General features: G+C 44.2%; 1 protein-coding gene across 1 annotated transcript in view; it reads left to right on the top strand.

Moving 5' to 3' along the window:
• The window catches only part of SLC38A11 (solute carrier family 38 member 11), a 42,082-nt gene extending 15,873 nt beyond the window's left edge, over positions 1–26,209 (top strand). Inside the window, exons 6-12 of the mRNA XM_048483481.1 lie at positions 4,255–4,361; positions 5,767–5,846; positions 17,371–17,441; positions 18,774–18,935; positions 21,523–21,635; positions 23,914–24,045; positions 25,733–26,209. Of these exons, the coding sequence (XP_048339438.1) occupies positions 4,255–4,361; positions 5,767–5,846; positions 17,371–17,441; positions 18,774–18,935; positions 21,523–21,635; positions 23,914–24,045; positions 25,733–25,993 (926 nt within the window). The 3' untranslated portion in view covers positions 25,994–26,209. The remainder of the gene's footprint in view (positions 1–4,254; positions 4,362–5,766; positions 5,847–17,370; positions 17,442–18,773; positions 18,936–21,522; positions 21,636–23,913; positions 24,046–25,732) is intronic.
• The last annotated feature ends 593 nt before the right edge of the window (positions 26,210–26,802 follow it).

Raw genomic sequence — 26,802 nt, forward strand, 5'->3', positions numbered from 1 at the left:
GTGGGGGGACACGGAGCGGATCTGTATTAGGAGTGAGATCCATGCGAAGTTCCCCCCCTAACCTGGGATAACATTTAACATGAGTTTATTGGAGCATACAGAAAGGGGCTAAGTAGGGAATTTAAACTCTGGTCTCTCTGATCCAGTATTGTAACCAATGCACTACACTGGATATAATTTTCAGAACATCCAGGAAGTGTCCACAAAGGTTCAGTATTCTTGGGTTGGAGCTTCTGCAGGGCTAAATCCGTGGTACCTCCTACTTGCTGGTACATTCTAGCAACATTACATAACCCCCATTGCCTCCCCCCGCCCATGCTCCCCCCGCCCATGCCCACAGTGTTTGTTGCAAAAATATAAGATGCAAAATGATAACTGCTCTAGTCAGTTGGAATGAAGCATCAAAATGGAGATTGCTGAAAGAGGAACAAGCACATAGCCCTCACAACTCCAGCCTCCTGTCGAGATCTCAGTTATCTGGTTGTGTATGTTTGTGTATAAAGTGCTGCTGAGTCACAGTCGAGTTATGGTGACTCCTTATGGGGTTTTAAAGGCATGAGACTAACAGGTGATGTGCCAGTGTTGAGAAGGAACTTTCTCTGCTTGAGAGTCGTTGCCAGTCAGGCAAGTGTCTGGTGACAGTATAAGGCAGCTTCATCAGTTCAATTTCTGTTATTTATTTTGAGTGCAGTTTGGGTACTCTTAGTGGAGAATTTTCTTTGTCTCATTTCCTTTAAAGAAATGAAAGGAAAGCTGTCTTATAAAAGCTGTTTTTGATGTTATCTCCCACTTTGATGCCATTCCTTTGTAAGTGAAATGTTTTAAACATGATTGTAAAGTTTTTTTAACAGAGAAAGACTAACAGAAATATTGTTTGAGTTCTCCATTGTGTTTGTGCGCACACAAAGTATATCTTAGAATGAGCCTTTCTTAGCTTGAAGCACTGATTATGCTTGACACTCTGGAGACTTGTAGGCAGATGTCAGCTTTGAGTTCCCTGTAGATTCTCAGTTCCAGAAAGTGGCGTTTTACCACAAAGCAGTGCCCGGGACAGCCCCCACCCAGCCACACTCCCCCCGCTGAACTTCCCCACCATCGCATGGCCACTCCTGCAAAAAAGCCCCCCACAAACTCCAACAAACCTCTGGCGAGGGTGGAGCTGGCCAAGTAGTGGCTGGTGACTTCCGTTGGGCATGGGCGGGGGGAGGCAAAAGGGCACAGGCCAGGCCAGGCAAGCAGGGCAAAGTGGCAGGAAGAGGGAGACAGAGAGTGACTTCAACTGGGGGTTGGGCAGGGAGGGGGAGGGAAGCTAAGTAGCACAGGTGAGCAGGGTGGGCCAGGCAAATGGCAGCAGGCAACTTTGGCTTGGGGATGGATAGGGTGACAAGCGGTGACAAGCAACTTCAGCTGGGGGGTGGAGAGCAGTGGCGTATTTGCCTAGGGACAGGGGGTACCCTCTGTCCCCAGGCACCACTGATCTGGTCATGTGGGGAGCAAAATTGCCCCCCCCCACATGACCAGGAAGACAGCAAAGCAGCAGGAAGACCTGCTGCCTTGTCGTCTTCTGGTGCCCTCAGCCCTGCCCATGTTGTCATCGACAACATGGGCATGGCCAAGGCAGCCAGAGGACCCCCCAAGCCTTGCCCCCTCGCTGGCAATCCCTTCTGCCCTCCCCTTTGCTTTTATGGCCAAGGCAGCCAGAGGACCCCCCAAGCCTTGCCCCCTCGCTGGCAATCCCTTCTGCCCTCCCCTTTGCTTTTATAAGCTCGGGGTGTGTGGCCTTGCCCTCACGGGCGTGGCCCCACCCCCAAGCTTATAAAAGCAAATGCCCCAGTTGCTTCTGTCCTCCCCAGATCTTGGAGCTGGCATCCGGGAGTGGGTGGGGCTCAGGGGTGGGGCTATGGGTGGGTCCCACCCCAGGCATAGCGGGGGGGATTCACAGAGAATGGATGTCTCCGGGCGCCATTTCCCCCCAGTACGCCTCTGGTGGAAAGGAAGCAAGCAGTGGCCGGTGACTTCAACTGGGGGTGGAGAGGAAAGCAAGCAGCAGTGGATGACTTTGGCTGGGGGGTGGAGAGGGAGGCAAGTGGCGTGGGCTGCGGCAGGTGAGTGAGTCATGCTGAGCAAACAGCTGCAGGTGACTTTGGCTGGGGTGTGTGGACTGGGGCAGGTGAGCAGGGCAAAGCAGGCAAGCTGTGGCAGGCTACTTTGGTTGCGGAAGGGTGGAGAGGGAGGCAAGTGGCATAGACTCAGTGTTGGGATTCAAATAATTCAACAACTGGTTGTTTACATGCACCATTTTAACAACCTGTTCTGCCGAAGTAGTGCAAACCTGCTGAATCCAACCACTGCACAGACTGGGCGAGTGGAGCAGTCGAGTGGTGGGCAACTTCAGCTGGGGGGGGGGGAGGGAAGGGTTCTGTTTTTAAGTGCTTCCGAATTTCAGTTCCTTCCAAATTAAAACAGCATCAGCAATGAATTTTGTTTAAAGCTTCAGAAATGGGTTTCAGGATTCTCAGCCTATTTTCAACATTTTCAACTCCATATGTTTATTTTATAAGATTTTTGCTATGAAGAAAAAGCATGTTATCTCTGAAGTCAGAAATTAACAATTTTGAGAAATGCGAATCCAAACATCTGAGATATCTTCTAGATCAGTGGTTGCGAACCTGTGGCACGCATGCCAGAGGTGGTATTCAGAGCCCTCTCTGTGGGCACGCACGCACAGAATTCATCGTGGGGGGGCAAAAAATGCCCCCCCCCCATCTAGGTTTGTCTGGGCCGCTGGGCACGATGTGCGCGCACTGCAGCAAGCAAGGAGGACTCAACTGGCAAGCCTGGTGCCTGTGCTCCGGGTGGCTGCTACCCAAAGTGGAGGCAGAGGCAGAGGAGGCGGAAATGCTAGAGAGGTGCAGAGTGGAGCCAACCATTTTTTCTAAACTAAAACCTCACTATTCAGTTTAAATTGCTGTGTTGGCACTTTGCGATAAATAAGTGGGTTTTGGGTTGCAGTTTGGACACTCGGTCTCGAAAAGGTTCGCCATCACTTTTATAGATAGAAAAACTGTCCAAAACAATCTTATAGAAATCTCTGGAAGAGCATGACGTTGCGAATGGATTAATAGAACTCATTTACCAAAAAATTTAAACATTGCATTCATGCATAGCCTCATGCTACATAAATAAAACTATTCCTTATTTCATGATGAATAACTTTTGGACTGTCAGGGAATCAAAATAAAGAGGTGTGCATCTTGTGCACAGATCATGAAGATCTAGATGACAGCACCTGTCAGCCAGGGTCAGTTGGCAAAAGCCTGGTGTAACTGAATCAAACCAGTCTGATCTGGTGCTGTGACCTTCACTGTGATTGGGCAGTGATTGTATAATAGTGGAGCACTATCTGTGCACATTTGCTGTTAGGGATTCTTATTTACTGCGAAGCATGCTGCCGGTTTGTTCTTTGATATTCACTTGTATATAACTTGCACCTGAAAGTAAAATTCCTTCCTTGAAGTGAAGCTGCTGTGGTGTGAAGTTATTTGTCTGCTGTGCCAAGCCATCTTCAACTGCACTTATCTTTTCTGGTAACGCACCTTTCCGCTGATAAAACGCACGCTCTGTCATGGACTATAATGAATCTTGATTAGAAAACCATCTTTAGATATATTTTTCCTCAAAATAAGTATTTCATTTTGAAAATCCAACTTCAATTTTTAAAAAACGAATTTTAAAAAAAATCATTGATTTTTATCCACCCTGCTCAGTTTTTCAGCTTGTGGGTCTTTTGAGCAGGGCTGCACTGCATGGGAATAAGGGATTTCTGCCTCTCACCCCCCTCCCCCGCCTCACTGAGCCATTTTCCAGGATCCATGTTGGCAACTGTAAATGTAGCCCATCAGTGTAGTTGTCAAGGGGGCAAGTATCACCTTTCCAAGGATGTTTGCAATATGTTTAACAGCATAGGGAAGCAGATAGGAGCCCCTGTTCACTGCATTTCAATCTAAATCGGAGCCCTGCATGCTTGTATCATCAGGGAACGCATGTCACTCTGTCCCTATGGCTGTCACTTGTCAATTGTAACAAGTATCATGGCTATTACTTTATGTTGCTTTTCTGTTCTGTTTATGGATTTATTTTGGTTTCTTTTAGACACGCAACCCTCACACTAAATACTGGTTGAAGTTTAATCGACAAATATTCGTTTATGGGATCACACCTATTAATTCTCTCTCTCTCTCTCTCTCTCAACAGTTGATCAAGATCATTTACTTATTAATCGCCATGTGGTCATTGTGTTTGTCACCTTCATCTTCACTCTTCCTCTTTCTCTTTACCGAAATATATCAAAACTGGGAAAGGTAAATCATTGTAGGAGGTGCGTTTCTCGATGTTCATTCATAGGTTTGGGCTGTGTTCAATGGAGAATTTTGACAAATGGAACTCAAGGCAATTTTAGCTGTTTCCCACCTCCTGATGCAGATCTTCAGCTTCCCTCTAACGTTGTGCGTGGGCAGGTCCCCCCCATTTCCCAGGAGCAGCATCTCTGGTAGCATTTTTGCACTCCAGAAAGAGGAGGGGGGCAAGATATTCGTACTCCCCTGATAGAAATCCCTTCTGTCTGTGGATATTACAGCTGTATTCAAGCCATTATTTGGGGCATAACTCTGATGTCCATGCAATAGGCTCCGATGTTATATGGATCTCTTATGGCTCTCGTAGCTACTATGATGTGATTTTTTTGCATGTAATAAAATCCCTGCATAAGAATTAGTGCATTGGATCCAGCCACTTTTTCCTCTTAGCCTCATCCAATTTCCCTCCTTCCCACAATACTGGTTATACGCAGCAGTTTTCCATGTAGGTCTCATGACCTCCAGAATAGCCTTTTTGATGGTCAGAGCGGACCCCACCCTCCTGTCTTTCTCACTAGCAGAAAATCCATTGGATTCAACCCAATGTGTTAAGACCATGTTGCTCGTATGTTACCCTTACAAACCTATAAATGTTTGTATCTGTAATAGCTAGAAAACCAAAAGTAGCCATAAATAGATGCACCAATTTACTTCTAAATAGGATAGTCACACAATTTTACAAGCAATTCCTACCCAGTAGTGTTGTTGAACACTGGAGAACAGACACCTGTACTAGACCAAGGTAAAATTTAAAGCAACATCAGTTTTAAAAACAAGTTGCATTTCCATAGAATCCTACCTGCTGTCAAAAGGACCAGTGTACTCAATAGGAGGTCGGAGTAGAGCCAGCATGTTCTCTTCATGTGCATTGTTCTCTTCATGTGCATGTTCTTTATATGTTATATGCTCTAAGCTAATAAGTTCCTCTGTATATTTCCTGCTTTCTCCCATCCCTCCTCATCTTGTTTTTAGCAGTGTTTAACTCCACTCCTGATTTGTGTTTTAACTGGACATTTTCCAAATCCAGGAAGTTTTCACTTGGGCTACATGTGCAGAGGAAGGAGGGATCGAATGTGGATTCAGGCCAGGATTTTGCACTAAGCCAGTGGTGGCGAACCTATGGCACTCCAGATGTTCATGGACTACAATTCCCAACAGCCCCTGCCACCATGGCCAATTGGTCATGCTGGCAGGGGCTGATGGGAATAGTAGTCCATAAACATCTGGAGTGCCATAGGTTCGCCACCACAGCACTAAGCTATCTCCCATTCTTTTAAAAATAAGACTTTTTAAATGTTGGAAATATGGCCAAAAATATGGTAAATCAGTAATTTTTTCTTCTTCTTTATAGGTATCTTTACTCTCTTTGCTTTTAACAGTTATCATCCTGGTTGTTGGAATTATAAGAACAATTACATTTAGTTCTCAGATGTGAGTAATCTTATTTTTGATTCTCCAAAACTCACCTATTGTGATTCTTCAAGGAATTGAAGTCAGTTTTAAGAGGCCTTGTTTATGTATACCTTGCCATTCCAAACTGCTTAAAACTTATTTAAAACAATTGTCATAACATTCGTAAACAAGAACTAAGCTTACTAATAGCTACGTTAAGCTAAATGAGACTAACGGCAAAGAAAGGTTTGTTGGAAAAAACACACTGTGGTTTTGTTTTATATGCTTACATATTTGGCTTGTTTCTAAATGCCTTTTGGAATGCTTCAGTTTTTGTTCAGGTTGTTCAGGAAATGTGGTACATTGAGGTAACTGAGTGTATTCCAGCATTTACTGAGTGACGTTCCAAATGTGCCCTGGCAGGAACTTCAGTTTTGGGAGCAAACTCATGAAGCTAAGTCATAACGTACGATGATCATAACATACGTAAATGAATACTTAGGTTGGTTCTGGTGGGTTTTCCAGGCTGTGTGGTCGTGGTCTGGTGGATCTTGACCCTACCATTTCGCCTGCATCTGTGGCTGTCATCTTCAGGACTTCCCTCTGTGATACACCTTTGAAGATGCCAGCCACAGATGTAGGCGAAATGTTAGGAACAAGATCCACCAGACCACAGCCACACAGTCCGGAAAACCCACCAGAACCAATTGAATCCAGCCGTGAAAGCTTTCGACAATACATTGAAAACTAAGGTTACTAAGAGCTACGTTAAACTAAATGAAACTAATGGCAAAGAAAGGTGTGTTGTACAAAACTGCCTGACAATTCAATCCTAAAGAAAGTTACTCCAACCTAAGCCCATTTAAATGAATGGGCTTAGGCTGGAATAACTCTTGCTAGGATTGCACTTAGAGATTCCTAAATGTCGGAGAATCTTCTCATTGATACATTTAAATGCCATGCCCTCAGTTTTTCTGGAAGGCAAATATCTTTGCACTCCTTATTCCCAATGGATTTGCCCTTCTCAAATGGGAAAGATTGGGTTGTTGACCATATATTACTGGAAGAAGAGTTTGGATTTATACCCTGCTTTTTTCAACTGTAAGGAGTCTCAGAGCCGCTTGTAAACACCTTCCTTTTCTCTCCCCCCAACAGACACCAAAGTAGATGGGGCTGAGAGAGTTCAGAGAGAACTGTGACTAACTCAAAGTTACCCATCAGATTTCATGTGGAGTAGTGGAGAATAAAACCTGGTTCTCAAGATAAGAGTCCGCTGCTCTTAACCACTGCGCCACACTGGCTCTCACTGTCCCTATGATAAATATATACATTCCCAATGTATTATACCAATTTTAATGAATTCCCTAGGGAATCAGTGCACCTCTATACTTCCTTTCCCTTTTTAGACTTCTCTACATGAATTACCTGTAAAGTAACCAAATTTGCATAATGGCACATGCAACATGAAAGAAGATGGCTGAGTTTTCAAAGTCTGACTCCCTCTATTATGAAATATGTGCAAGAATTCTGAAATTTTGGATTATAATGATACACGTAAATCTTTTTTGTTGGTCTTGGCACATGGCAGTTTTAATTTTTTTATTACTACTTTTAGAGGTGATCTTGTATTGAAATCAACTGAAGAGGTCAACTGAGCTTAATGTTGTCTCTCCAGAATGCTGAAGGCTTTCCAGGGGTCAATAATTGAGACTCAGGAATTGTTCAAGAGCTTTATTGAACTGTGTCAGGACCTTAGCTGCAAAAAGCCAGAGCTGGTGCTCAAACTTTTGCAGCAGGTATATATCTTCAAACATTGCCCATTCTGGTGTTCCTCCCTCCCAACGGTTCCCACAATAGCCTGCATAAGAAAAGGATAGTGTAAAGACAGTATTATGTGTTAGCCCAAGGCCCAAGTCTACAATAGCACTCACTCCCTTCTCAAGGAAATAAGAGAAAGGGGGGAGGTTTGCATACTTCACTAGTTACAAGCAAAGTCATAAAAAGACAGAAAGGGCCCTCAGGCCGCAGATAACAGCAAGTGCAGGCTTGACCTTGGCTCCAGCCCTTCGATGCCAAGCCCAGACGGGAGCCAGGCCTGACACAGAGATCTTTCTGAGCATTTGACATCTGATCTGCTTTAGGTGCAGATACCAGGCATGGAAGTTGCATGCCCATCATGTGCTCTGTCCCTCCAAGGATCTCAGGGAAGCAGACATGGATCTTCTGTCCTCTGTTTTATCTTTGCAACAATCCCATGAGATAAACAGATCTGAGCACGGGTGATCAGCCCAAGCTCTTTCAGCATACTCTGCCACTGAGCGAGGAATTTTAGCTCACTCTCCCTAGTTCAGGTCCAACCACCATACCATACTATACCCCTGAGCCATCATCCTCTCCCCAGCACTCAATAACACTGCTGTTTCCAAGCTCTTCATCTGACAACTGAATTGATGGAAAATAACAGTTCATCTCCCAACACTGTGTTCATGCCCACTGAGTAGGAAGCTACTGCTTTTCACAGGCACACATTTTCTATCAATGCTCCTTTTTCCTAACATTCTTTTTGTAGGTAATGTTTTGAATCAATAAAAGAAATGACATTTTAAAAGACCGAGAAGCTTCAAGCTATGCTGTGTTACAGTCTGGAGTCTAGGTTGGATTGTGAGAACATGGGGAGGGGAGCCAAAATGGGTTCTGTGGACTCCTTCCAGCTTTTTTGGGTTGATCCAGTGATCTGCTTGTACAAGGGCCACAGACGTTTCTTCTCCTTTCGGCACCCTTTCCAACCCCAGGAATGTGGATTGCCGAGATTGTGGACCGTGTAGACTGATAGCAGCATGAGTTTATGAACGACAGGGAGGAAGAGGAGGGTGGAATCAGCCCTCCTGTTTCTTCCACCAGTGAATTAAAGCCTGATCTGCAAGCGCTGGAAATTGTACCTATTTATAAATCTTTGAGGGAGCCAGAATAGTGTAGTGGTCAAGAACAGCAGATTCTAATCTGGAGAGCTGGCTGTCATTCCCATCTCCTTCTCATAAGCAGCAGATTCTAATCTGGAGAATCAGGTTTGATTCCTCACTCCTCCACATGAAGCCTTCAGGGTGACCTTGGGCTAATCAACAGTACTCAGAGAACTCTCTCAGTCCACATGGAGGCAAGCAGTGACAAACTACCTAAGAATGTCTCTTGCCTTGAAAACCCTACAGGGTCGCCATAAGTCAGCTGTGACTTGAAGGTACTTCCTACCACCATAAACTAGTGAATGTCTAATGTTTGTTTTAAAAAAGCATGACGGTAGTGTTGCAGTGATAATACTCTTTTTCATGGTTTGTTCTGATAGTTGGCTTCCCTTCCCCTTCCTCGTCCTCTTCCTCCTTGCCTTCCTTTTGCTTTGTGGCAGCATTCAGTTAAGATGTGGTATCTGCTACTAAAGATTGCTGCCTGCATATTTGAAACTGTGATTGCTAAGTATACCCTCTGAAAAGATGTACATAATAGTTACTGATGATGACTCTGTTGCTATGATAACCTCCTTTTTGAACTGTAGTGCTGTTCAGTGTGGTGTGCCTGTAATTATGTCTGTAATAAAAAAGAAGCCCCAGTTATTATTTTATGAGCAGATATAGCCAGGAATTTTTTTGCCTGTTTTGCCCAGGGCATAATTTGTAATCTATTAAAACAGGAGTCATTGTGGTTTTGAAAAAACGTTGTTACATCTTTAGGTTTAGATCAGCCGGTTCTGTTAATAATGTTGTAACCGTGCATATGATAACATTGATTCAATCTTGTCCACTTTTTAATTCTTCCACTTGCAGAGGGCTTGTAGTGATGGGAGTGGTATGTGAAGATGTTTGTGCGTCCACTGGAGCAGGCAAAGGGGGCACAGGCCTCCCCAAATCCTTAATTTAATGGTGATCACAGTTCAGGGAGATTGCAGAGAAGCTGAATGAATTCTTTGCATCTGTCTTCACCCAAGAGGAGGTGAGGAACATTCCTGCACCTGAACCAAGCTTCTTAGGAGGCGAATCCGAGGAACTAGTGAAGATAGTGGTAGACAAGGAAGAAGTTCTGGCAGCCATTGATAAACTAAATGTTACCAAATCCCCTGGCCCAGATTGCATTCACCCAAGAGTTCTTAAAGAGCTCAAGCATGAAATTGCTGATCTTCTCACTTTAATATGCAACTTATCCCTGAAATCAGGCTCCATCCCTGAAGACTGGAAGATGGCCAATGTCACACCAATCTTTAAGAAAGGATCTAGGGGGGACCCGGGAAATTACAGGCCAGTCAGCTTGACATCTGTTCCTGGTAAATTAGTAGAATCTATCATTAAAGATAAAATTATAAAACATGTAGAAAAGCAAGACCTGCTGAGAAAGAGTCAGCATTGGCTTTTGCAGAGGCAAATCCTGTCTTACAAACTTACATTTTCAGAGTTCTTTGAGGGTATAAACAGGCATGTGGGACAGGGGTGAACCGTGACATTGTCTACTTGGATTTCCAAAAGGCTTTTGACAAAGTTCTCCTCACCAGAGACTGTTGAGAAAACTCAGCAATGAAGGAATAAGAGGGGAAGTCCTCCTATGGATTAAAACTGGTTGAGAAACAGGAAACAAAGAGTGGGTGTAAAATGGGAAGTTCTCACAATGGAGAGATGTCGGAGTGGTGTCCCCCAAGGATCCGCTTTTGGGACCAGTGCTCTTTAACTCTATTCATAAATGACCTGGAAGTAAGGGTGGGTAGCGTGGTGGCCAAGTTTGCAGATGATACCAAATTATGTGGTAGGTGGTGAGAACCGCAGCGATTGGCTGTAAGAGCCTCCAAGCGGACCTTGATAAATTAGATGAGTGGACTCAGAAATGGCAAATGCAGTTCAATGTAGCAAAATGTAAAGTGATGCACATAGGGGCAAAAAATCCAAACTTCACATACACGCTACAGGGGTCAGTGCTATCAGTCACAGACCAGGAAAGGGATTTAGGCGCTTTCCAGTTGATAGTTCCATGGGAATGTCAACTCAATGCATTGGCAGCTGTGAAAAAAGGCAAACTTCTATGCTGGGGATCATTAGGAAAAGGAATTGATAATAAAACTGCAAAAGATTGTCATGCCCTTATATAGCAGTGGTGCGACCGCGATTTGGAGTAACTGTGTCCAGTTCTCTACCGGTCACCAGATTCTCAAAAGGATATTGAGGAGATAGAAAAGTGCAGAGAGAAGGGCAACAAGGATGATTGAGGGACTGGAGCACCTTCCTTATGAGGAAAGGCTGCAGCGCTTTGGGACTCTTAGTTTGGAGAGGAGAGATCACTGAGGGGATATGATTGAAGTCTACAAAATTATGCATGGGGTAGAAAATGTTGACAGAGAGAAATTTTTCTCTCTTTCGCACAATACTAGAACCAGGGGGCATTCATTGAAAATGCTGGGGGCAATTAGGACTAATAAAAGGAAACACTTCTTCACGCAACGTGTGATTGGTGTTTGGAATATGCTGCCAAGACAGTGAGGTGGTGATGGGCCACTAACCCGGATAGCTTTAAAAGGGGCTTGGACAGATTTTATGGAGGAGAAGTCGCATTTATGGCTACCAATCTTGATCCTCTTTGATCTGAAGGAGATTGCAAATGCCTTAACAGACCAGGTGATCGGGAGCAACAGCCGCAGAAGGCCATTGCGTTCACATCCTACATGTGAGCTCCCAAAGGCACCTGGTGGGCCACTGCGAGTAGCAGAGAGCTGGACTAGATGGACTTTGGTCTGATCCAGCTGGCTTGTTCTTATGTTCTTATGTTCAGATGATCTGCAGTTACTGTTAATAGACCTTCCCCCCTCTGAATTATTTATGTGGGTACCCTTGTGAGCCATCTTATGTGGATTTGTTTTAGCCCACCATGCTGTCTCTCTACCAGGAAAATGTAGTTGGAGGTCAACTGAGCCCTTAAACATTGCAGAAAGGCAGGTCTGAACAGAGGCGTAGCGGGGGGCCACAATGCACTGGGTGCGCACCCCTGTGGGGGTGTGGCAGGGGTGTTCCGGGGCAGGATGGGGGCACTCCGGGGCAGGGGCATAGGACGTACGGGTGCACCTGGCACTTTCCCCCCTTGCTACACCTCTGGGTCTGAGCTCTCTTGAGTCTACTTTTGAATACTGAATTTGTTTACTTCATTGATGCCCCGCCTTTCTCCCCAGAGTGACTTATATCATTCTCCTCTCCTCCATTTGATCTGTGACTAGGCTGAGGTTATCCAGCAATCTTCTTTGGCACAGGGGAGATTTGAACTGGGTTCAAATCTCGCTAACCACTATGCCCCACTGGGCAAATCTCGCTAACCACTATGCCCTACTGGGCAAATCACACGGGTTTAGGTCCTACGCTGCCATTTCTTTGATATCCCACTGTGACTTGAATTTTTAATCATTTTTGGAGGAAGCAAAACGGGAAGGAGTGGCTTTTTGGGAAGTGGGAATTGCTTTGACAAAAATTTCATGGCTCTGCCTAATCATTCAGTTCTCCATTGTATTCTTTGCACGTGTTCTTTGGATTGCAGCTGCTTGCTTAATGGGGGGAGCGGGGCGGGGCTCAGTGAGAGAGCTTTCCTGTTCAATCCCCGGCATCTCCCATTAAAAAGATCAGATGGTAGGCGATGTAAACAACCTCTGCCCAAGACTCTGAAGAACCACTGCCAGTATGAGCAGACAGTTGTCTAATAGTATAAGGCAGTTTCTTGTGCTCACTTAACATGTTTACATGTCAATTCAGCACATACCTTTCACTAGGCAGTTTCTGCACTGACAGTGTGAAGGGCATTTGTTTTTATCTTGTACAAAACTTGTACAACAACAGGCTTCTTTTGGTCATGTGTCTGAATTGCAAGTGTGTCACACCAGTATTGAATTGTGGTTGGATCAAATAGGTCCAACAACAGCCAAGTCCACGACTGTCAGTGATTTGAAGAACCAGACTTTCTCCACTGAGTTTTGTGAAACTGCTGTTCAGATTGACACTTACAAGAAAACATCCAAAACAATGTGACAAAAGAACCAAATGGCCGTTTTAAAATCACACGTATACTCGCAAAGGGTAATTGTGACAGGAAACAATGCAGTCAGTTAAACAATTATACAGAATGTGAACCTAAAAATTCAGGAAGGCATTTGAAATAAATGTTGTTTTTTTCAATGAAAAGTGTCCCGCTTGCTTCTGTTTCATTAGTTGTGGCAGAGCCACAGTCTTTGTATGCTAAAGGCCTCAGATTCAAACCTTGACGCCTCCAGTTAACAAGAGTCTAAGGTGATAGATGATGAGACAGACCCTGCTTTACCTTAGATCCTGGAAAGCCACTGTCAGAGCAACAGTACTGAGCTAGGTGGACCAATGGTTTGACTCAGTTAAAGGCTTATTCACATGTGAAGTCCTAATGACAGTGGTCTGCTTTGTGCATGGTAGGGTATCTAGGAGCAGAGTGGCGTAGTGGTTAAGAGCAGGTGTACTCTAATCTGGAGGAACTGGGTTTGATTCCGAGCTCTCCTGCCTGAGCTGTGCAGGCTTATCTGGGAAATTCAGATTAGCCTGTGCACTCCAACACATGCCAGCTGGGTGACCTTGGGCTAGTCACAGTTCTTCTGAGCTCTCTCAGCCCCACCTACCTCACAGGGGGTTTGTTGTGGAGGGGGGAAGGGAAAGGTGTTTGTAAGCCCCTTTGAGTCTCCTACAGGAGAGAAAGGAGGGATATAAACCCAATTCTCCTCCTCCTCCTCCTCCTCCTCCTCCTCCTTCTCCTTCTCCTCCTCCTCCTCCTCCTCCTCCTCCTCCTCCTCCTCCTCCTCCTCCTCCCGAGTTTGTGGTTTGAGAATGCACCCCAGTCACAACACCTGACTTGCAGGGTTCCATGACTCTCTTTTTCCTTCCTTCATATGTGATCTCTTAAAAACATAAGAGAGCCATGACTTTCGCATTTCCTTCTCTTGATTATCAGCTGAAATCATAAAGCAGATTAAAACTAAATTCAGCAACAGTGTCTCTGTGCTTTATCTGATAAACTGCAGTACTGAGCATAGATTGCTGCTGGGAAAGATCTGTCCTAGCACTATAAATGAGTTTGTCACTAAATCCCACGTCAAAGTTATTTTAACATTCCTTGGTGGCTATAGATATTCCTCAGTGGACACTCAGGAGATTGTGGATAGCTGTGTTCTTGAATGAGGCAAGGGGCGTTTCCTCACTCAGCATGATCCCCCCTATGCCGCTTGCTGCTCTCAGCATCCCTGGGCGCCGCTGACCTGGCATCCTTACCCTAATTACCCTCACGCTTTGTGGGCGGGTCGGGCGCCTCTTCTGCAAGTAGTCGCCAGGGATGTCAGCCACTTCGAGGGGGTGCGACAGCGTCAGCGTCGGGGCGGCTGTGCTGTCGCCGTCCCTCTTGTGGGGAGTGCTGGGGGACCCCGCGCTACTTGCGCGGGGCTTAAGGTAAGTGGGGAAAGGCCCAAGGGCAAACTGAAAGAGGCAGCCAGAAATGGTTGTATGAGTTGGCTGATGATGAACCAGTTTGGGGTGTAGGAGCTCTTTTTGGGGTGTAGCCAGTCTGTCTATGAAGTGGCCTCTTTTTCTCCACCTGTGCTGTATTACAACAGTGAAGTCTATTAGAGTGTCAGACTGGGAGGACCACATTCAAATCCCCATTCTGCCATAGAACCTTCCTAGGTGCCTGGCCATGTCTCTCAGCATAATTTACCACATAGGACAGTTGCCACAAACCAGAATAAAATGGAGAACAATGTGGTAAGCTGTTTCAGATCCCTATTGGGGAAGAAAGTAGGCTAAAAATATCTAAATAAATGAAGCACGCATGATAAAAGGTATCTTGAGTCTCAGGGGAGTCTTTTATCTGAAAGAAAACAAAATGTAAGAATGTTGTTGCCAGAATGTCCAACCGCTCAGGGAAGTGTGGTGGGCATAACAATAGGGCATTGTCCCATTGAACTTAAATAGACTTGTTTCCCAACACATTTAGATTGGCCTTCCACATAGCTAGCAGGAGAAATGTTTGCAAAGCCTACCATAATTTCAGATCATTACATGCAATTATACGCAGTGCGTGATTCAAATCACAAAGGTACTCCTAGAATTCCTGTTTCAGAAAAACACTCAAGTAAATGATTGGTTCTTCTTGTGTTCAATTGCTTAATTGACGTGGCTTTGTTTACTTTCCAATTGCCTCTCGAGAGGAAACAAACTCACGTAAAAGATGAGAGCGTCACTGCCCCAAACAGTGTGATAAACACCCTGTCTGAGTCAAAACATGTGGGATGATCTTGTATCGCCCCTCACGCTCCATTTTTTTTTTGTAGATGACTAAGAAAAATGTGCATGTCCTGTTACTATGGGCCGTGTAGTTTTCTTCCCCCTCACCTAATGACACAATTGTTTATCTACAACATAGGTGTCAAACTCGCGGCCCTCCAGATGTTATGGACTACAGTTCCCATCATCCCCTGCCAGCATCATTCTGGCAGGGGATGATGGGAACTGTAGTCCATAACATCTGGAGGGCCTGAGTTTGACACCTGTGATCTACAAGCAGAATGAAATAACTACTCTCACAAAGGACAGTTGTTCCTAAGAAATGTTGATGTGCCTCAGACTATGGAAATACTGTGGATTAGAAAGGCAAGATCAAGACTTCTGCTAGTATTAGGCAAGGCAAACAGTGCTTGGAAAAGCTAATCTGTCAGCTGTGGAAATTGTGAAGGACAGCTGGGCACAGTCTTGTGGGCTGAAACAGTTTGGCAGCTCGGCCCATCTGTTCTGAGCTCCCCAGGAACCAGCAGGTGGCAGCAGCCACCCCCATGCTGAGGAATTCAAACTGAAGCCACTGAATTTTACGGTATTGGCTATCACTGTTATGGTGGCTAATTTTTGAACTACAGTTACCGGGCAGTTCTGAGCAGAATATACCTTTCTAAATCCATTGATATCAATGGGTTTAGAAAGGTGTAACTCTGAATAGGATTCTTGTGTTGCGGCTTTCATTTGGTCATTATCGTTTGGGTGTATTTCGTGTTTAAATGAGTTTTATTGGTTGCATGTTAGATTTTACATAAATGCAGGGTCAGATATTGGAAGCTAAGCAGGGTCAGCCTTTACTAGTATTAGGAATGGAGACCTTCAAGAAATACTGAAGGTATACTGAAAGTTCATGATGCAGGCTTGTCGAAGGCTTTCACGACCGGATTCAACTGGTTCTGGTGGGTTTTCCGGGCTGTGTGGCCATGGTCTGGTGGATCTTCTTCCTAACGTTTCGCCTGTGTCTGTGGCTGGGATCTTCAGAGGTGTATCACAGAGGGAACTCTGTTACACACTGTGTGTAATAGATTTCCCTCTGTGATACACCTCTGAAGATGCCAGTCACAGATGCAGACGAAACGTTAGGAACAAGATCCACCAGACCACGGCCACACAGCCGGGAAAACCCACCAGAACCACCTCTGAATGTCTCTTGCCTTGAAAACCCTATGGGGTTGTAACTTGAGAGAACTTTCCATCACCAGTGCTCATTTTTACTAAAACAATATATATCCATATTCTATCCTCTAGCAATTTTTATATTGCACATTCATAAACTATATCTCCATACTTACAGAATTCTCTCAGACTATGGATTAGATTGAGGAATGGGAAAGAAGAATGATTTCTTAATTTGATTTCCTACAGGCTTTGTGAAGAATGGAGGTGAATTGCTTGAATCCTGCAGATTAACATTTTCAGATACCAAACATGTATCTCATAATTTACCAACCCACCTCTTACAAATTGTGAAAGAACTTAATAGCCTGCATGGTTTTTGGTGTTGGTTGCTCCTAATGAAAAATACTATGTGGCTTATATATCTCTATAGATATAGATAGATATGTAGAGAGATATAGATATATTTTCAAAGTGCTAAGATACATGGCAACTTGCATTGTAGAGGTGTAGAATTGTTCTCATCTTAACTGGCATCTGTGAACGGAAGGGCAATTTTGCATACATATATATAGTATTATATGCTATGCAAAGAAAATAGTTTTCTTGTATAGTTGTTACAAGAAATAAACTTCAGTACTGTTCATCTCTTCATGTTTTATAGGCTTCCCCTTTTTAATTAAAAATAGAAGCATACATTAGGAATAATCATCAGGGGTACACAGGGTATAGAAATCCACAATTAGACTAGAGATGTGAGTGAGCAATGTTTTACTGATGTTCTGTAAGCCATTTGTCATTTTTACCAGCAATAAAACTGGGAAGAGGGATAGGTCCAGTGGTGGGATTCAGCAGCTTTGCACCACTTCGGCAGAACCGGTTGTCAAAATGGTACTCCTAAACAACCAGTTGTTCAATTATTTGAATCCCACTGGATAGGTCTTTTTGCTCTCGAGTTTGGATGATCACAAGATCCTGCTAATATTTGTGTTCCAAGAAGTACTGACCCTTTTTTTGCTATTCAGAGACAGCTTAATTCTTGGACTAGTCGAGGGAAAGGTTGCAGGCCATCTTTAAACAGAAATTTTCTTTTCCAGACCTCAAACAGAAAATGCCTGGGTATTTGCAAAGCCAAATGCAATCCAAGCTGTCGGGGTGATGTCATTTGGTAGGTGTACGCTCAACAACATTTCTTCTCAGTCAGCAATGAATGAAAATATGTTGAGATTCCTTTTTCCATCTGAGGCCTGACGGTTGTGGGATGTGATTCATGTATAGGCTGAAATAATTGAAGATGGATTTTCAGTGTATAAGAAAAAGTATTTGATGGCATTTGCTATTTAGTTTAAGCAAAATGGGAGTGAATGATTCTGTACTTCCCTCACAGACCTGATTTTCTACCTTCCAGTGTTCTTGAAGCTAAGTCCTAATGGTGTGCTTGTTCAGTTGGTCCCAGTTGCATACAACTGTGCAGTATTACTCTAGTGAGAAGGGAAATGCCACATCCTGCTCAAGGGCTTGTGAGTAATACATGGGGAGACAGGTACCCAGAATCTCCAGGAGACAATTTAAAAACACCAGGGACTAGCACCAGGGAAGCCTACCTATCTTCAAATTCCCATTCGACCATTAAGATCCATGAGTGATGGGGTTGCCATCTGCCTGCTTACATAGGGAGATCTCTCACCCCTTGCTACCACTGCATCCCACTGCTCAGTGGTGGATTTGGACCAAGGTTCAAGTCTGTACACGGACAGAAAGAGCACTGGATGACCTTAGGCCTGTTGTTTTCTCATCCTGACCTACCTCACATGGTTCTTGTGGGAATAATGAGAGCCATGACCTCCTTGGGGGAACCCTGAGCTGCTTGGAGGGAAAGCAGGATGAAAATGGTTACATTGATAGAGATGCATGTTGTTGTTTTTTTAGTGATAGCTGTGTGGTTGGTTAGGAATAATACCTCAAAAAATGGAGCCTGTTTTGAAAAGATTTCAGAAAATGGAGCCTATTGAACATGCGATCAGGTGGCCCAAGGTAGTCAGTGGGAGTCAGAACTGCGTTGGTTTAGACCAGGGGTAGGGAACCTGCGGCTCTCCAGATGTTCAGGAACTACAATTCCCATCAGCCCCTACCAGCATGGCCAATTGGCCATGCTGACAGAGGCTGATGGGAATTGCAGTTCCTGAACATCCTGAAGCCGCAGGTTCCTACCCTGGTTTAGACTCATAGGTTAATCAAACTTCAGCGGCCACTCAGCAGGATGTTATGGACTACAGTTCCCATCATCCCCTGCCAGCATGATGCTGGCAGGGGATTATGGGAACTGTAGTCCATAACATCTGGAGGGCCGCGAGTTTGACACCTGTGGTTTAGACAGTTCATGATTTTCAGCCTTTCCTGCTGACGTTTCTGCTTCTTTGCGATACATTTGTTGTTGCTTTTGTTTTTCTCAAGATGCATGGGGCACATGATTAGCATTTAACCGCCGTGTCTCTTTCAGCATTCATTTGCCACCACAACAGTTTTTTAATTTACGACTCTCTGAAAGAACCTACTTTGAGCAACTGGGCTCATGTCACACATGTGTCTGTTTCCTTTGCTGTGTTTGTCAGCCTGGTGTTTGCTACTTGTGGCTATGTGACATTTAGAGGATATACAGAAGGTAAGTTGTTCTGACAAGTGCTGTGTTTATCATTTACTTGACCGCTTGAGGGTTTCCACTCTGAACATCCAGTATAACCTTTTTACCTTGGATTCCATTTTCTTTCCAGGTTCTAGTATATTGGGTGCAGAATTCACAGTGCTGTCCAAAACACTGTTAGACTCTTCTGAGTTCTTTGATGCCAGTGTCCTTAGAAGGATGCGACTCAGTTCAGCCTGACATAAGTGACAAAGAATAAACTCTGTGATGCTGAAAAAACACATTTGCCCTTTTTTCTTCAAAGTAACCAGCTTCTAGTTCTTATGGGTACTTAGAGCTATACTTCAGATTTCTCTCTCAGATATTCACCAAAGATTATTAGAAATGTATCACTCCACAGTTTTTTTTAATTTCTATAGTAAATTTGGCTTGGAAGGGAAAAAACATACTATTTGTTCTATTTGTTCTGCCCCCCAAGGGAAAAAACATACTATTTGTTCTGCCCCCTCAAATGAATGTTTTTGGTGCCCTGTACTTGGCTAGGACAGAGTGGGGGAAACACAAGCCAGGTTCAACAGTTCAACAATAGGTTTATTACTGGAGAGTATCAAGACCCTTACTCCTCCCTTGGGTCTATCTAATCAGAGTACTTGCTTGTCTTGAGCAGGTTTGAAGCTGTAGACTGTGTCTTCTCTTGGCTGCTTTCAAGAAAGTCCACTGTGTCTTGCTTCCTTTCAGTTCTTTCAATCTTTGTCTAGTTCTAACTGCTGTTAAACTTAACTTGTGCTCTAAGGACCACCATTCGGGAAGGGCGGTATAGAAATTTAATAAAATAAATAAATAAAATAAATAAAATATATTAATAAGAACTTCACGAATATTCCAGTCTCCAACTACCCTTAGCACCTCACTCTGACTGACTGGCTAGAACTAAAACAGGGGATTGCTGGGTAAAGAAAGGAAACTGCCTATTGGAAAATGTCTTAAAGGGATAGGGCTAACTAAAATATCCTACCTTAGAAGACCTAACAATAAACTAAAACCATGCTAACTATGGTGAAACTAAAGCTTAATGGGGAAATAACAAGAGCCTCTGTGGGGGCATGACACCATTAATATATATGTGCAGGTGCAACAAAGGGTAACCTGCAACCAGACTGTCACAGGTTTAATGGCTTCCGCTCATGTGGGTGATCTGAATGTGCTATCTGTCTCTTGGAAAATTCTTCAGGTGGTTGGAAAGTATGCAGCTTGTGCAAAATGCTCTAAGTAAACTACTTCTTAAATGGCTTTACCTTTCAAGTCTTTTGCTGAAGTTACAATGTATTAAAATTTTCAGTTGGTCAGTGATGAATGTCCATAAGGTAGCATTCTAAAATGAAGACAGTGACTTGGTTCCTGCTGATGAAAATCTCTACTGATGGAAGAATTTCCATCTGAGGAGTGTGACTTCTTTGCCTCCCCCTGCCTTTGCTGCAGCAGCCCAGAATGCACCCTGAAATTCAGGAGGTGCTCAGGAGCACCATGTGAGGAGAGTCGGATGTCTGCTGTGCGAGGCAGGAATCAGGGGAAATTGCCCTCGCCTGCATAGAAGCGACTGGTGGGATCCAACCTGATGATTCATAACCTAATGATATATTTACAAAGACTTCTGTGGTTAATACATACCTGAAGTCCTCCAGTACAGCTTTGATCCGACTGCATAGGAAGCATGTTTCCTTAGATGTCTCCCTCTGCTATTCCTTAGGCAATTGTTCCTGTCCTAACAATAACAGCTCAAAAGGAAATCTGTTTGTTGCAGGCATATGTTTTTTCTCGTTAAACCAGATTACACACTGGCTTAAAAACAAACACCAGAAATATTTCTGCAAAGATATTTTAGCCTGAAGAGTGCAGACATCACAGGGTGCCAACAATATCTGATTCTGAAAATGATTTTTTAAAATAAAGTATATTTTTCCCAGCATGCACAGCTAATAGCAATTTCTGAAGAGTGTTTATGGTTGCTCAGGTATAGGATTCTTTGAACCACCAAGACTGAATTAGTAATAATTTTCATGAATGCCTGGACTGAATTAGTAATAATTTTCATGAATGCCTGGATGCCTGGAATTTTTGAAGTGTCAACTGCAATCCTGTGCATGCTTACCTGGGAGTAAGCCCCATTGAACAAAGTGGAATTTACCTCTGCGTAAACCTACCCAAACTTATACTGTTTATCTTTTTTAGCCATGACCTAGTTCTGTGCCTACAGAGAAATGGTGGGGAGGGAAACCCAGGAACCCTCCACCCACCCAGCATGCTGGCCCCAATTCTGTATTGCTCTGTTGTCCAGTTTAGCACTTGCAGGCTGTCCAGCATGCTGTTGAAATTCTTCATTTTACCTAAGATTCAACCACACGTGTGGAGCCTGCCCACGGCATAATGACTGACGTGGTGCCCATGGACACCTGCTGACAACAGACACAGGGTTGGCACGCCAAGCATGTGGGGAGATACGGCTTGCTTCATACCCTCTGCGCCACACATAAGTTTGGCGGCTCATCTGCACAGGCCAGGTGTCTGTCACGCATGTGAAATTAATCTTATTGTTCCCCCACTTCCCCAGGAGACATATTTGAAAATTATTGCAGCGATGATGACCTTGCTACATTCGGAAGGTTTTGTTATGGCATCACTGTCATTCTGACTTTCCCAATAGAATGTTTTGTTACCAGAGAGGTGAGTTTGTATATTGTTTATATGTCATGGAATGCATTTTACCATGTTTAATTCATTCATTCATTTACACCTCAGCTTTCTCCCCAGTGGGGACCCAGTGTGGCTGACAAATCATTCTTTTCTACACCATTTTATCCTCACAACAACTGTGCGAATTAGATTAGGCTGAATATGAGTGACTGGCCCAAGGCAAGCCTCCATGGCAGAGTGGGAATTTGAAACTTGGTCTCCCAGACCTACAGTCACAAATCTGAACACAGCAATGGTCCTGCAATCCATGGGCAGGGAGATATGCTGGGGATTGCGGGGGGGGGGGGGGGGCGGGGGGGGCTTGCTTTGCCTATGGATCCTGTGGTCCATGGCCAGAGGAAGCTTGCTGGGAATGGGGAGGGGAGGCTGGGAGAGCTTGCTTTGCCTATGGATCCTGTGGTCCATGGGCAGAGGAAGCTGGAGTGCCACTCTGTCTCTGAGAGGGCCCCTTTCAGAGACAGAGGGGCACTCCAGCCTTGCCGTTTGTTTGGTTATTTTAAGCTGAGAAAGGGACCCTTTCTTAAAAGCAACACTTGCTTCAAAAAACCCCCGCTGAGCCTGGAGGCTTGGAAAGGGTCTTGGAAAGGCCCCTCGTTCACCCTCCCTGGCCAGCTACTGGCTGAATCCCACCACTGGACACGCCTCCCGTGTGCCCCACTTACCATTTCCAGCGGTCGGCCAATGGGTGCAGCCCTTATCCCGGGTGGTGTGTGCATGTCTCGCCAAGGCCCAGCCACTTCCCCTGCCATGCTCCTCCTCCTTCTCGGAAGTGTGGGGGGTGATTTTTCCAACAGGGGCGCTTGTGGTGTTTGTCCCTGGATCTCCCCATGCCAGCTATGCCACTGGTCGGAGTTAAACATTCCAATTCTAGAAAGTTAATGTCTGCCCTGGTCCACAAGACTAGCAATGACTGCAATTTTGTTTCAATACATAATGCCATTGGATGTGATGGATTGTCTTGTAGAATGCTGTTCATACCATTTATTCCATCATTGACTAAATACAGAATTAAATATATTGGGCAGAAACTAAATTACCCCACCCCCGCCACTGTGTTTCTACCCTACAAAGAAGTAAAAATTTCTGTTATCTGTAAAATTTTTAGTTCTGGTTATTGCAGGTTTTTTAGCCTTTGTGGCTGTGGTCTGGTAGTCTTAGCTCCTAACTTTTCACCTGCATTTTTAGCAGGCATCTTCAGAGGCATGTTATGGTAAGAAGTGTGGAGTGATTGGGTCACAATCACAGTGTGGAGTGATTGGGTGGTGGGGTATATGTTTTATCCACCTTACGGAAGGATAGTCTGAAAATCAATAAAACCTGGCTACCAATACTAAAAAACACCAAAAACCAGAGACATTCAAAGGCAACTACAGATGAACTCCACTTGTACACATGGTAATTAAGTTGCAGATGCAACTGTAAATGCAATTAAATACTTTTTCTTTTAGTGATCTGTTCTTTTACAAATCTGTAAACAACTTCCTGTGTTCCATTACATTTGACTTTAAAAGAGGAAACTTCCCTAAAATGGAACCTGGTAAAAAGGAAGTTGAAAGGAACAGTTGGGAGATTTAAATCTGTGGAAAAGGCTTGGGAGGTTACTCAAATCCTCAATACAAGAGGCTCAGCTAGATTGTAAATCACAGGTCAGGAAAGGTAGTATAAAGTCCAAGAGGTCATTACCATGGAATTTCCCAGAATCAACCCTCCCAGAGTCCAGATCAGTACTATATCAAATATTCTAGCCTGTTTGCTGTGGTTAACAGCTGTGTATCCTGTGTGTGCCACAGAATACCACACACGCACATTGGTACTTCAAACCACACACTACAAGGACCAGGCTAAAAATCCCAAAATTGCTTTGGTGTACTATAATGAAGGTTATGCAGGAATTTCTTAGTAATCCTTTCACAGGCCTCCGTCTGGATAGTTAATCTCATAGAAATCGACTTTTGAGTGGATTGATTTCAGTGGGTTTAAATGCTCTTAACACCCTGTTGTATTGCGAGCACAGTGTTTAAAGTTTAACTATTGATCTCTTTTCCAGATGCATAAAAAGACTCCAGGCTTGGCTAAGTCAAAGCTGGTTGTTTGCAATCATGGAATAACTTTTGAAAAAGAAATGTTATGAGAAATTATATATTGGGGGGGGGGGTACATTTAATCAAATTCTTATGTTTAAGAGGTGCCACTCATTTAAAATAAGGCACCTGACACACCAGTGTTGACAGCTCTGTTTCTGTTTTAGGTCCTTGCCAATGTGTTTTTCAGTGGTAAACTCACAACTGTTTGGCATGCCATCTTAACAGTCATTGTGGTGGTCATAGCTATGAGCATCTCTTTAGTGTATGACTGCCTAGGAATCGTATTGGAACTGAACGTAAGTGGTCCCGCGTGCTAATCTAGCTCCTAATTTTTTTAATCAACTTATAAAGGTGAAGTGTTCATGTACCTGAGGAAAGTATCATTCACTGCCTTGCTAGGTGCCAAAGGAAGGAACCAATTAGTCAGACCTTTCTTTTTTTTATTTACTTCATTTATATCCCACTTTTCTTTCCAATGGGGACCCAACAGTGGTGGGATCCAAACATTTTAGTAACAGGTTCCCATGGTGGTGGGATTCAAACTTTGGCATAGCGCCAATGGGGCTGGGCAGGGCACAACGGGGCATGGCCGGGCATTCCAGGGGTGGGGCATTCCTGGGTGGGGCTGTGGCAAGTATGCAGCTGCTGTGCCGGTCCTTGGGTGGGAAACGAATGCACGCAGATGCAGGCTGCCACGCACGGCGGTGCACCTCCTGCTAGACTGCTTCAAGTTCTGCGCGCTACTGCTGAGAGGAGGGGCGTAACTAAGGCAAAAATCACGTGGCAAAATCACCAATTAGTAACCCCCTCTCGGCACACACAAATAATTAGTAACCTACTCTCAGGAACCTGTGAGAACCTGCTGGATCCCACCTCTGCCCAAAGAGGCTTACAGTGTTCTCCCTCTCTTCCATTTTATCCTCACAACAGCCCTGTGATGTAGGTTGGGCTGATCTCCCAGATCGTAGACTTGATACTGACCACTACACTACACTGGCTGAAGCAAAGCAGATGCTTTCAATCTTGTAGTCTTCTAATTGGACTAGAATCGGTTCAGCTTTCTTGATAATCGAATACATGAATAAATGGGGCCTGCTTTCCTTGTCTCATTCTTATTTGAGTAACAACGTGAAATGGAAAATTGAGTATGATGTAGTAAGAGGCTAAAGAGTTCAGCTTAGACCAGGGTGGTCCAGGTTCAAATATCAGTTATGAAGCTCAATGATGATTTCTCAGTGCTGGACTGTTTATGATAGCGGAGCCTCGTTGTACTTCAGGCATGTGGATTGCCCATGAAAACCATCTGCAGGGTGGGGGCAATCTGGATCAAGGACATGGCACTGGGGAAAGGGGGGTTTAACTCTTCTTCTGCATTGTTTTCCCAATGAAAAATGGGCTGCATTCTTTCTTTAAGAATTCATGCCCTTCTTTTTCCTGTTGCAGGAACATATATTTCCTTAGTGGGGAAAAAAAATCCAGTTATTTGAATTGTGTTTGTGTCTTCTACACCCACTGAATGGTAGTCTTTAGTCAGGGAAACAGTTCAAGTCTGTGGGGTGGGGTGGGGAGCATTCCTGGACTGGAAGTCTGGTAGAAGCCGACTAAAGTCAGCTCCGTCACTGGAAAGGCTCCTTCCTGTTCTGCGCTGCACCAGAGTGCTCTTGGATGCCAACGCAGCTCCTGGGTAGCAGCTACTTTTGGCTGGAGCTGCTACAGAGCTGGGCGCACACCGGTATCTTTGCTCCCTCTGCCAGCATAGGTGCCCCTTATGCCGGTGAGGTGGGCAAATGTGTTGGCATGGCCCTCTGCCACTCCCATAGGCCAATTCACTCCCCCCCCCCCGATCTAGATTGGGCCCTGTTTCACACACACACCCCTCCATTCCACTGGTTTGGATGAGGTTTGTGTATACCTAAGTGCAATGGTGTGCACCCACTAGACTTGCTGCATAATTTCATTGAAACTTCCTCTTCCTCCTTGCAGGGTGTCCTCAGTGCTACTCCACTGATCTTCATTCTGCCGGCAGCCTGTTACCTGAGGCTGTCTGAGGAGCAACGGACCCATCCCGATAATCTTCTGTCTTCGCTGATCCTCGCTATTGGTGTGCTGGTGATGGTCGTTGGCTTTGTGATGACTGTCCTGCGTCCCCAGGAGTGTGTCCATGGGAAAGAAATGCCCTACTGCTTCCCTGGAAATTCATCCCTCTATAATAATACACCCCTCTATAATAATACACCTCCCTGAGTTTAAACAAAGCCTTCTTAGCAGAAATTTTGTGTTTTTTAGCAAGACCTGATGAAAAAATTAAGTTTTTAAAATACTTATTGGTTAGATCTGTGTATAACACTAGTTTATGTGTTGTTGCCCTTTTTTAAACATGAAAGTAAAGCCTGGGTGGGGGTTGTGTACAGATACTTTATTTGTTAGACTGCTGTCTGGAATAAATAAAAATGAACTTTATTTCTTGCATTTATTTCCCATCATGTGATACAAATGGCCCTTCAAGGTGTCACGAAAATTAATGAAAATAGGGGTTATCACAAACATTCCCTTGCTCACAATAGCATTTTATTTCAAGAACACACACACATCTTCTGAAACTGAACAGAACTCTGAAACAAATTCTGAAACTCGTCCTTGATTTTACAGTTAGAAACAAAACTTGTGTGCCGTTGTGGGTAGCATTCCTTCAGTCTGCATTCAGAGAAAGGTGGGATAGAACTAATAAATACTAGGTAATCCTGTAGGAAAAACAGGTGAGGGACAAGGAGTGAGGAGGGAAAATGGCATCAGTGAGGAAGTGCAGGGAAGGCATAGAGGCATGGGAAACATCTTAAAAGGACCACACAGGCAAATGAAGCCGGTTTGAAAACATTTCAACTGAAGAATCGCTTCAAAAGAATTGCATCCATTTAAAACATTTAGAAGCTGCCAATAAAATGTTGTGGGAACCAAAGAGGGTAAAAACAATACAGACGTCCTGAGAGAAAATGTTTTATTTCCTGCCTCAAAATGTTTTAAAGTGTCTGTGCAGAAAGGAAGATTTTAGGTTG

Source organism: Sphaerodactylus townsendi, linkage group LG02, assembly GCF_021028975.2.
Source record: "Sphaerodactylus townsendi isolate TG3544 linkage group LG02, MPM_Stown_v2.3, whole genome shotgun sequence".
Taxonomy (NCBI): domain Eukaryota; kingdom Metazoa; phylum Chordata; class Lepidosauria; order Squamata; family Sphaerodactylidae; genus Sphaerodactylus; species Sphaerodactylus townsendi.